Source organism: Electrona antarctica (genome assembly GCF_951216825.1).
Source record: "Electrona antarctica genome assembly, chromosome: 16".
NCBI classification, from domain to species: domain Eukaryota; kingdom Metazoa; phylum Chordata; class Actinopteri; order Myctophiformes; family Myctophidae; genus Electrona; species Electrona antarctica.
The window spans coordinates 1,710,835-1,722,938 of record NC_136797.1 but is presented as its reverse complement, the minus strand read 5'-3'; the positions used below and the strand labels follow the sequence as shown (position 1 = coordinate 1,722,938).

Genomic DNA, 12,104 nt, shown 5'->3' with positions numbered 1-12,104 from the left:
GACTTACATTAGGCAAGAACAAAAGTATGGGAATACATCACATATATAAAATGCATTTATAAAGAAACATGCGTAAGCTAAGAACGTAACTAGAACATATCTATACTAGAAAAAGTGCCCTTCTGGGCACAGGTCTCCACCAGGAGGATAGGACTGTGTGAGATGTTTGGCAAAATGTTTAGGAGTAATATAAACATGTTTGCCTTTGATGGCAATTGGATGATTTGAGGCATTTTGTTCCAAAAATGTGTTTTGCAAAAATCAACCTGTTGGTGGCGCTATAACAGGCCAATGTGAAAAGGGTGGGATATATTCCTCAGCCTAGTAAGAAAATGTGTGAAAGATTTCAGGTAAATTGCATGCTGCGTTCATGATTTGAGGCTTTTGTTCCAAACGGGGCAATCTTGCAAACTGTGAAAGCCAATTATAGCCAATTAGGATGGAATATGAAATATTGGACAGATCCGACTTGAGCACATGACCATAGAGATACTGTGTAACGGTTTGTGAGATTTTTGGACAGAATCTGGAGGAGTAATATCAAAAAATGTGTTTTACAAAAGTCGGCCTCCTGGTGGCGCTATAAAAGGCAGATGCGGAAAATGCAGGTCAAAGGTTTGTCCTTGGCCTCTAGGGAGTGTGCATGCAACGTTTCACGCAGATCGGTGCAGTTTTAGGTAAAGAATGTGAAAAGCTGCCTCATGGTGGCGCTATAACAGGCCGTTCTGGAAAATGCGGGGCAGAGGTTCATTGTTGGCATCCAGGGAGTGTGTGTGCAAAGTTTGGCATCGACCGGATTAACGGTGCCGGAGATTAGCTGTACACAGACGGACGGAAGGAAGGACGGACGGACGGACGGACGGACACACACACACACACGGACGGAGTGCAAAACATACTCTCTCCCCATGCCTTCGGCCTGGTGGAGACAATAATGACACTATACATATAAACTATACATATATACTATACTATGCTATACATATGTACTATGATGTGCTATGACTACATACAATGCAATTATTGTGCTGTCTACATGACATGCTATAAGTATTCAGACTACGGCGGAAGATTGGGAGTGATTGATTGATTGATTGATTGAAGAATTTATTAACAGTTTGCAGAATTACAGTACATTTCAAGCACAAACTCAATACAAAGGCTGTTAACTGTGAGTGGACGACCCAATTAAGCATTACACTTGTTTCCAACTGATGCTGCAGTTCTGATTGCAACGGGGAGTGCATTCCACAGTTTTGGGGCCAGAAGGGAGAAGAGTTTGGGACGTGTGGAGCGTTCTCCCTTCTCTAAAACACGCTGGACAGCGCTCCACACGTCCCAGACTCTTCTCCTTTCTCTAAAACACCCTGGACAACGCTCCACGCGTCCCAGACTCTTCTCCCTTCTCTAAAACACCCTGGACAACGCTCCACACGTCCCAGACTCTTCTCCCTTCTCCAAAACACCCTGGACAACGCTCCACACGTCCCAGACTCTTCTCCCTTTTCCAAAACACCCTGGACAACGCTCCACACGTCCCAGACTCTTCTCCCTTCTCCAAAACACCCTGGACAACGCTCCACACGTCCCAGACTCTTCTCCCTTCTGGCTCCAAAACTATGGAAAGAACTTCCCAATACAGTCAGAAGTGCAGCCTCACTCCCAACCTTCAACCGTTGTCTGAAAACCCACCTCTTCAGACTCCACCATGGCCCCTAGCACTTGCCCTAGCCCCTTAGATAGCACTTTATGTAGACTTAGATAGCATTTGATACAGACTATAGCATGTTATGTAGACAGCACTAGAATTGCATTTTATGTAGTCATACAGTAGCACTTTATAGTACATATGTATGTATAGTATGTATAGTTTATATATATAGTTTCATGATATAGATACTCCACTGTTACGTTCTTAGCTTACGCATGTTTCATGATAACTACTTTTTATGTATGTGATGTATTGCCATGCTTTTTGTTATTGCCTAATCCTAATGTAAATCGCTCTGGAAAAAGAGCGTCTGATAAATGCCTAAATTGTAAAGTGTAAAGGTACCAACATCAATACAGCATGGAATTGTGGACACAATCCTATTAGGGATGCACTGATGAGACATTTTGGCCAATATCCTATAAATAACAGTTCTACTGCGTAACCCGTGTTCCGGTGCTGCGTAATACGTTAAACCCGCTATTTGTTTAATGTGTTTAATTCGCTGTTTGTTTGAGTGGTGCAACCACTCCCTTACGGAGCTATGTGTGTGGGTAGCTGGCTGGCTGGCTGGGTGTGTGTGTGTCTGGCTTGGTATGAGCACGAAAACAGGATGGTTGTTTTTCACCACCTGTGCGCAACCTAACACACACACACATGCACGTATTAACTGTATATATGATGCTTTCGGGTGTGCCAGTACAGTACAGTACAGTAGAGGGACCCCCACACGGTAACTCTGCCATTTCTCTACCGTTTCGGACGCAGGGCGGCTCGCCGGAACCGGGCCGGCACCCTGGGTGTGTTCCTGTGGGTCTGCAAATACTTCGGGCGGTGTATGCTCCAAAGATAATAAGACAATCTAGGCAGGTAGGATGAATTTAAAGCAACCGAAAGTGTTCATTGCTGTTATGGCCGAAAACCGATATTACCGGGGATGTCGACAATGTGATCTTATTCTGAAATTCTAAATTTATAATAATTTTGTCCATTCTGAAAAATCCATGTAACAGGGTGTCTGCACTGCAGGCTTAGGCAAGTCAAATTTAACTGTATTACCTTATATTTAATATTGTGAGCTTGTAGATCTGTTCAAGCTGTTACTTTGGGCTTGTTTATCTCTAAAGACAATCGGATTAATTGGTCCGATTGAATAATCAAACCGATGCAGATTAATAATTTTTAAAAAAAAACTAGAATCGGCCGATACCGATGCGTTTGCCGATTAATCTCCCATCACTAAAATATTATCCAACGACAACAGAATATTCTAACTCTTGGGTCAGATAGGCTAAATCTCAATCTCATCATCTTCAAATGCAGAATAAACGAATAATGGTCCTCCTTGATATGAAAACAAGGGATCATACAGGGATCTAAAGACTGAAGCACCAACTGTCGCTGTTTGGGCCACAAACATACGAGAAGACAGCCCCGGGGCATGTTATGTCCCATGTGTCCTCAGGCCAACATGGACGGAGGCCAAAGCCAAACATGGAAATATGTCACACACAAACACGAGTCACAAGTCAAGGCGTTATGGGAGGCTAGAGCACAGCAGGCAGCGTGAATAATTGACACGGCGGTGCTGTCAACAAACGCCTCTCTCTGCTCTGCCCATGGCTGGTAGGACGCTGCTCTGCCTCTCAGCCTACTGTCTGTCTCTCTCTCTGCTCTGTCCATGGCTGGTAGGACGCTGCTCTACTGTCTCTCTCTGCTCTGTCCATGGCTGGTAGGACGCTGCTCTACTGTCTCTCTCTGCTCTGTCCATGGCTGGTAGGACTCTGCTCTACTGTCTCTCTCTGTCTGTCCATGGCTGGTAGGACGCTGCTCTGCCTCTCAGCCTACTGTCTGTCTCTCTCTCTGCTCTGTCCATGGCTGGTAGGACTCTGCTCTCAGTCTACTGTCTCTCTCTGCTCTGTCCATGGCTGGTAGGACTCTGCTCTCAGTCTACTGTCTCTCTCTGCTCTGTCCATGGCTGGTAGGACTCTGCTCTCAGTCTACTGTCTCTCTCTGCTCTGTCCATGGCTGGTAGGACTCTGCTCTACTGTCTCTCTCTGTCTGTCCATGGCTGGTAGGACTCTGCTCTACTGTCTCTCTCTGTCTGTCCATGGCTGGTAGGACTCTGCTCTACTGTCTCTCTCTGTCTGTCCATGGCTGGTAGGACGCTGCTCTGCCTCTCAGCCTACTGTCTGTCTCTCTCTCTGCTCTGTCCATGGCTGGTAGGACGCTGCTCTCAGTCTACTGTCTCTCTCTGCTCTGTCCATGGCTGGTAGGACTCTGCTCTACTGTCTCTCTCTGCTCTGTCCATGGCTGGTAGGACGCTGCTCTCAGTCTACTGTCTCTCTCTGCTCTGTCCATGGCTGGTAGGACTCTGCTCTACTGTCTCTCTCTGCTCTGTCCATGGCTGGTAGGACTCTGCTCTCAGTCTACTGTCTCTCTCTGCTCTGTCCATGGCTGGTAGGACGCTGCTCTCAGTCTACTGTCTCTCTCTGCTCTGTCCATGGCTGGTAGGACGCTGCTCTCAGTCTACTGTCTCTCTCTGCTCTGTCCATGGCTGGTAGGACTCTGCTCTCAGTCTACTGTCTCTCTCTGCTCTACCCATGGCTGGTAGGACGCTGCTCTACTGTCTCTCTCTGCTCTGCCCATGGCTGGTAGGACTCTGCTCTACTGTCTCTCTCTGCTCTGTCCATGGCTGGTAGGACTCTGCTCTACTGTCTCTCTCTGCTCTGTCCATGGCTGGTAGGACGCTGCTCTACTGTCTCTCTCTGCTCTGTCCATGGCTGGTAGGACTCTGCTCTACTGTCTCTCTCTGCTGTCCATGGCTGGTAGGACTCTGCTCTACTGTCTCTCTCTGCTCTGTCCATGGCTGGTAGGACTCTGCTCTACTGTCTCTCTCTGTCTGTCCATGGCTGGTAGGACTCTGCTCTACTGTCTCTCTCTGCTCTGTCCATGGCTGGTAGGACTCTGCTCTACTGTCTCTCTCTGCTCTACCCATGGCTGGTAGGACGCTGCTCTCAGTCTACTGTCTCTCTCTGCTCTGTCCATGGCTGGTAGGACACTGCTCTACTGTCTCTCTCTGCTCTGTCCATGGCTGGTAGGACTCTGCTCTACTGTCTCTCTCTGCTCTGTCCATGGCTGGTAGGACTCTGCTCTACTGTCTCTCTCTGCTCTGCCCATGGCTGGTAGGACTCTGCTCTACTGTCTCTCTCTGCTCTGTCCATGGCTGGTAGGACTCTGCTCTACTGTCTCTCTCTGTCTGTCCATGGCTGGTAGGACGCTGCTCTACTGTCTCTCTCTGCTCTGTCCATGGCTGGTAGGACTCTGCTCTACTGTCTCTCTCTGCTCTGTCCATGGCTGGTAGGACTCTGCTCTACTGTCTCTCTCTGTCTGTCCATGGCTGGTAGGACTCTGCTCTACTGTCTCTCTCTGCTCTGTCCATGGCTGGTAGGACTCTGCTCTACTGTCTCTCTCTGCTCTGTCCATGGCTGGTAGGACTCTGCTCTACTGTCTCTCTCTGCTCTACCCATGGCTGGTAGGACTCTGCTCTACTGTCTCTCTCTGCTCTGTCCATGGCTGGTAGGACTCTGCTCTACTGTCTCTCTCTGCTCTGTCCATGGCTGGTAGGACTCTGCTCTCAGTCTACTGTCTCTCTCTGCTCTGTCCATGGCTGGTAGGACTCTGCTCTACTGTCTCTCTCTGCTCTACCCATGGCTGGTAGGACTCTGCTCTACTGTCTCTCTCTGTCTGTCCATGGCTGGTAGGACTCTGCTCTACTGTCTCTCTCTGCTCTGCCCATGGCTGGTAGGACTCTGCTCTACTGTCTCTCTCTGTCTACCCATGGCTGGTAGGACTCTGCTCTACTGTCTCTCTCTGCTCTGTCCATGGCTGGTAGGACTCTGCTCTACTGTCTCTCTCTGCTCTGTCCATGGCTGGTAGGACTCTGCTCTACTGTCTCTCTCTGCTCTGCCCATGGCTGGTAGGACTCTGCTCTACTGTCTCTCTCTGCTCTACCCATGGCTGGTAGGACTCTGCTCTACTGTCGCGGTGGCCGAACGGATAGCGGCGCGGTCTAGATACCGGAAGGTTCCCAGTTCGAACCAGCCGTCCGACACGTTAAAATTACCACCGCTGAAATGCCCTTGAACAAGGCATCAACCACTACGATGAAATGTGTTCTATGAGCAGGGCCTGGCTGGAAACAAGTTCTTGAGCTTAGCCCAGATACCCTGGGTAAATATAGATTTCATTTCATTTCATTTCATTTCATTTCATTTCATTTCATTTCATTTCTCTCTGCTCTACCCATGGCTGGTAGGACTCTGCTCTACTGTCTCTCTCTGTCTGTCCATGGCTGGTAGGACTCTGCTCTACTGTCTCTCTCTGCTCTACCCATGGCTGGTAGGACTCTGCTCTACTGTCTCTCTCTGCTCTGTCCATGGCTGGTAGGACTCTGCTCTACTGTCTCTCTCTGCTCTGTCCATGGCTGGTAGGACTCTGCTCTACTGTCTCTCTCTGTCTGTCCATGGCTGGTAGGACTCTGCTCTACTGTCTCTCTCTGCTCTACCCATGGCTGGTAGGACTCTGCTCTACTGTCTCTCTCTGCTCTGTCCATGGCTGGTAGGACTCTGCTCTACTGTCTCTCTCTGCTCTGTCCATGGCTGGTAGGACTCTGCTCTACTGTCTCTCTCTGCTCTACCCATGGCTGGTAGGACTCTGCTCTACTGTCTCTCTCTGCTCTACCCATGGCTGGTAGGACTCTGCTCTACTGTCTCTCTCTGCTCTGTCCATGGCTGGTAGGACTCTGCTCTACTGTCTCTCTCTGCTCTGTCCATGGCTGGTAGGACTCTGCTCTACTGTCTCTCTCTGCTCTGTCCATGGCTGGTAGGACTCTGCTCTACTGTCTCTCTCTGCTCTGTCCATGGCTGGTAGGACTCTGCTCTACTGTCTCTCTCTGCTCTGTCCATGGCTGGTAGGACTCTGCTCTACTGTCTCTCTCTGCTCTGTCCATGGCTGGTAGGACTCTGCTCTACTGTCTCTCTCTGTCTGTCCATGGCTGGTAGGACTCTGCTCTACTGTCTCTCTCTGCTCTGTCCATGGCTGGTAGGACTCTGCTCTACTGTCTCTCTCTGCTCTACCCATGGCTGGTAGGACTCTGCTCTACTGTCTCTCTCTGCTCTACCCATGGCTGGTAGGACTCTGCTCTACTGTCTCTCTCTGCTCTGTCCATGGCTGGTAGGACTCTGCTCTACTGTCTCTCTCTGTCTGTCCATGGCTGGTAGGACTCTGCTCTACTGTCTCTCTCTGCTCTGTCCATGGCTGGTAGGACTCTGCTCTACTGTCTCTCTCTGCTCTGTCCATGGCTGGTAGGACTCTGCTCTACTGTCTCTCTCTGCTCTGTCCATGGCTGGTAGGACTCTGCTCTACTGTCTCTCTCTGCTCTACCCATGGCTGGTAGGACTCTGCTCTACTGTCTCTCTCTGCTCTACCCATGGCTGGTAGGACTCTGCTCTACTGTCTCTCTCTGTCTGTCCATGGCTGGTAGGACGCTGCTCTACTGTCTCTCTCTGCTCTGTCCATGGCTGGTAGGACTCTGCTCTACTGTCTCTCTCTGCTCTGCCCATGGCTGGTAGGACTCTGCTCTACTGTCTCTCTCTGCTCTGTCCATGGCTGGTAGGACTCTGCTCTACTGTCTCTCTCTGCTCTGTCCATGGCTGGTAGGACTCTGCTCTACTGTCTCTCTCTGCTCTGTCCATGGCTGGTAGGACTCTGCTCTAAACGCTACACTAATTAGCCCCACGGAGTCCCCCAGTTCAAATATTAATATTTTGGGGGGTCCTCAGTTCAAATATTAATATTTTGGGGGGTACTCAGTTCAAATATTAATGTTTTGGGGGGTCCTCAGTTCAAATATTAATATTTTGGGGGGTCCTCAGTTCAAATATTAATATTTTGGGGGGTACTCAGTTCAAATATTAATATTTTGGGGGGTACTCTGTTCAAATATGAATATTTTGGGGGGTCCTCAATTCAAATATGAATATTTTAGGGGGGTCCTCAGTTCAAATATGAATATTTTGGGGAGTCCCCCAGTTCAAATATGATTATTCAGGGGTGGTCGCCAGTTAAAATATGATTAGTGAGCAGCCAGCCACCTGACACTGCTAGCAGTCAGTCAGACAGACAACATGCTAACAGCTAACTAGTAGTAGCAGCTATATAGCCACCTAACACTGCTAGCCAGTAAACATGAGTAACTTGGTGTTAAGTGCAGTAGCTGTCCTGCATGAAGGGGTTGCTGATAGCAGTCTGACAACACACCGTTAGCATGCCAACATTTACAGACAGTAAACAGTGAAACTCTAGTACCTGGAAGGGGTTGCTAACAGGCTAACAGTAAACAGTGTAAGTGGATGGGGTTGCTAACAGCCAGGCTAGCAGACAGAGCTAACAGTAAACAGTGTAAGTGAATGGGGTTGCTAACATCCAGGCTAGCAGACAGAGCTAACAGCTTTTGGACAGTGTAAGTGAATGGGGTTGCTAACAGGCTAGCTAGCAGACAGACAGTGTAAGTGAATGGGGTTGCTAACAGGCTAGCAGACAGAGCTAACAGTAAACAGTGTAAGTGAATGGGGTTGCTAACAGGCTAACCGGCTAGCAGACAAAGCTAACAGTAAACAGTGTAAGTGAATGGTGTTGCTAACAGGCTAACAGTAGACAGTAGTACCTGGAAAGGGTTGCTGACGTCCTGCGGGTCTGCGAACGGGTTGCTGTCGAAGTCTGACATGATGATGATGGAGAGAGAAACCACACCACTGTACCACCGGGTCTATTCACTCATACAGCGGTGTGTGTGTGTGAGAGTCCAGAGGCTGCTTTGTTGTTGTTGTTGTTGTTAAACCATAAACTAGAAGAATATTTCACTGTGAAATATTATATCCGTGTTGTGTCCGTGATGACGTGAAGACACGCGACCAATGATGAGGGACACACACACACCGCGAGCACTGTTGCCACATTGTGTGAGAGAAACAAGCCCCAAAAAAGCAAGCACTTGTGGCTCTTCATTCAACATGTAAATACAGGCTATTTGAAAACAGCAGAGCTTGTAGATATGCTATATTTCAAATAAAATACATTTTGAAAAAAGGGGAATATAATTTAAAACATTTTTTAACAACATAAATCTTGTATGGGGGTTCCTGGCATGAACATGTTTTCAGATGGGGGTCCGCAGACAAATATATATTAATTTGGGGTCCTTGACTTTAAAATGTAACCCTGGTTTAAACTGGAACCCAGTGTACTCTCTGCTGCCCCATCTGGCGGAGTCAGGTTAGGTTTAAACAACATTAGGAAACAAGCCACAAAAAACCTCAACCCGCAACTACCAATATTTACAAACAACTTTACAGAAAAACAAGCCCAAAGTCGCTTATAATAAACGGACATGGCAACACTGACCGCGAGACTACGCTACGTCACGTCCTCTGTAACAACTGTAGGCGGGGTGAGCGCTTTGCTGCCACCTGCCGGTAGGTAGTGTGCTGTACACTACAATAATGATGAATTTAGGACCACTTCACCACTTTTCAACCCATCTTCATATAATTGGTCCTCACTAATGTTCATGATAAAATATCAACATTTCTCAGCTATTACGGACAAGCTACACCAGGCTTTTCGCGCACAAAACGCGCACGTTTACCCTAAACGCGTGAATTTAGGTCCAGTCCTATTTTAAAAAACGCACGCGCGAGCCGCGCGTTTAGGGTAAACGCGCGAGAAAAGCCTGGTGTAGCTTGGCCGTCAGTGTAGATTTTTCATCTTACGCAAACATTAAATTCCCATTGACAATGATGGAGAATTTACGTCATACATGTCTGTACAAATATAAGAGCGCCCCTCACTGTGTTTTTTTAAAATCTGCCTATTAAACGATAATAAAAAAATTCTGCCTAACGATGATGTCACTGGTGGGCGGGTTTCTGAACTGTACTCCCCAGATGATCAGCTGAATGTGCAACATTATCGTTTTCTCAGTAAACACACCAACAGTAACATGCAGGACATCTGCGCATTTATATAAGTGACTATTCAATTACTTTGAATATCTTTTTGTACAAATAGGCCAAATTGTCAAATATAAAGAGGCAAAACATTGTGAAAATATTAACTATTGAACACCATTACAATTTACAATTGTAATGGTGTTAAAAATTCAGCTGGATGTTTTGTTTGTTTTTTTTGTTTTTCATTTCCTGAAAAATTATATTTTTGGAGTTAGGTGTTTTTCTCCCAGACAACAGAGACAGCCAATCAATGCAGCATGGTAACATGAACACGTCAGAGATATTCATATCAATTATATCAATAATTATTCTGAGAATGATTATGTTAAACAATAAGTGGTTAAACAATTTTGACCTGAGATCAGATTCTAAAAATGTCTTCTACATCCTGACAGTTTTCTGAAAAAGCTATGTTTCTATGTCAGTCGTTCTTCGAGTTTTCAAAAATAGCAGACCTACAAGCTCGTAGCGCGCCACTCGCTATGAGCTTGTAGATCTGCTATTTTTCAATAGCTAAAGCATAACATAATGCTAACACCAAAAAGGGTTCCCGCCCAAAATGGGTTTTAATATAGGTCTGCCGATCACAATGTTTACTACAGCTGATAAAATGTTTAGCGACACATTTAAGACCAACTGAACGTAGAGTGATACATAATGTTATGGTGATGGAAACTCGTCGAAATGCTCTGAAAGAAACAGATGATGCTCAACTGAAAATTGACAATTCGAGAAACGGGGGGAGGAGGGGGGGATACGGACGTTTCTACTTATGGGTCTGTAACTCAGAGAGTGTACAAATGGAACCAAATGGACACTAATGGGTCCATTTCCGGGTCCATTAAAATTGACATTGATTTTACAATATAAATCGGGGTCTCAGAGATAGAAATGCCATTAAATGGGGTCCGTAGACTAGGAGGCCAACTTTTGAAAAACACATTTTTTTTATATTACTCCTCCAGATTCTCTTCAAAAATCCCGCAAATCGTTACACACTATCTCTATAGTCATGTGTTCAAGACGGATCTGTCCGATATTTCATATTCCATCATAATTTGCTAACATTGCTTTTAGTTTGCATGATTGGCCCGTTTGAGACAAAAAGTCTCAAATCATGAACGCAGCGTGCAATTTACGTGAAATCTTTCACAGACGTTCCTACTAGGCTGAGGAATATTGTGAATATTCACATTGGCCTATTATAGCGCCACCAGGAGGCCACAACCTGACCTGCCCTGGTGGAGACCTGTGCCCCGAGGGGCACTTTAATAGGTCTCCTTCTCTCCAGGGGAGGATTATCCAACGGGCCTGTTGGGCCCAGGCCCAGGGGCCCCTGAGCTAGGGGGGCCCCTGAGCTTGAGCGTTCGCGTGACCGCGAAGAGGCTCAAGCTCAGGGGCACTGTTAAAAAGGGGTAACAGTGAATAACAGTGACACACACGGTCCTTGTCACTGGTATTAACAATGGGCTTATTCATTTGTGTCAATAAAATAACCTCAAAAGTCCTAAACCTTTATTGCATGTGTTTAAACCCTCAGTTTGCATTTATTTGGCTTAGTTTTTGGCTGTTTATTATTTTTAAGCAATCCCTTGCTCTAAATCCTGAATATCGCAGGCCTATATCTCATAATTGTTATGCGTACACGTGTGCAGAGGGTATATGCGCCACATCGGGAAGGAAAAAAAAGCCCCAGGCCGAGGGGGGCCCTTTTGCATGGCGGTGGCCCAGGGGCCCACTATTTCTAGATCCGCCTCTGCTTCTCTCCCCTCAGCTGGAAATCCCCGTCGACTTTGCATTGGATGCTTAAAGTTTTATATTTCAACTGTACAACATATTCAGCGGTAAAACCAAATGCATGTGATTCCACAGTAAAGCTGACATTTAGAAATGTTGAATGTAGTTTCTAGGTGAAAGTGTGAGATGTAGGTACCAAGGTTGTCACTTAAAGGAGTGCTTTACCCAATTCTACGCCCCATGAGGTCGTGCATTCCAGAGATTCACATTTTAAAGAAGAATGTTTTTTAAGCATGTGTGTCCACTTTTTTTTATGTAGTTTCTGGGTGAAAGTGTGAAGGAATTGTGAGGTGCCGACATTTTCCTTTGACTTGCATTAAATATTACATTTCAAATATCAATATTTGGGTCAATATCATGAATGTATTTTGTTCGACCTTATAAACCATTCAACGCTTCACCATGACATGGTAGCAGTGTTGTTTTCGTCGACTAAAACTATAAGACGAAAAATGTCTGTCGACTACCTTTTTTCATTGACGAAAACTAAATGGAAACTAACTATGATGACTAAAACTATGACT

General features: G+C 46.4%; 1 protein-coding gene across 1 annotated transcript in view; it reads right to left on the bottom strand.

The window, feature by feature from the left end:
* Window positions 1–8,657, bottom strand: part of LOC306940278 (secretory carrier-associated membrane protein 1-like) — a gene marked incomplete at its 3' end in the record, with an annotated part of 72,540 nt that extends 63,883 nt beyond the window's left edge. Inside the window, exon 1 of the mRNA XM_079525300.1 lies at window positions 8,439–8,657. Coding sequence (XP_079381426.1) covers window positions 8,439–8,498 — 60 coding nt within the window. The 5' untranslated portion in view covers window positions 8,499–8,657. The remainder of the gene's footprint in view (window positions 1–8,438) is intronic.
* Window positions 8,658–12,104: the final 3,447 nt, after the last annotated feature.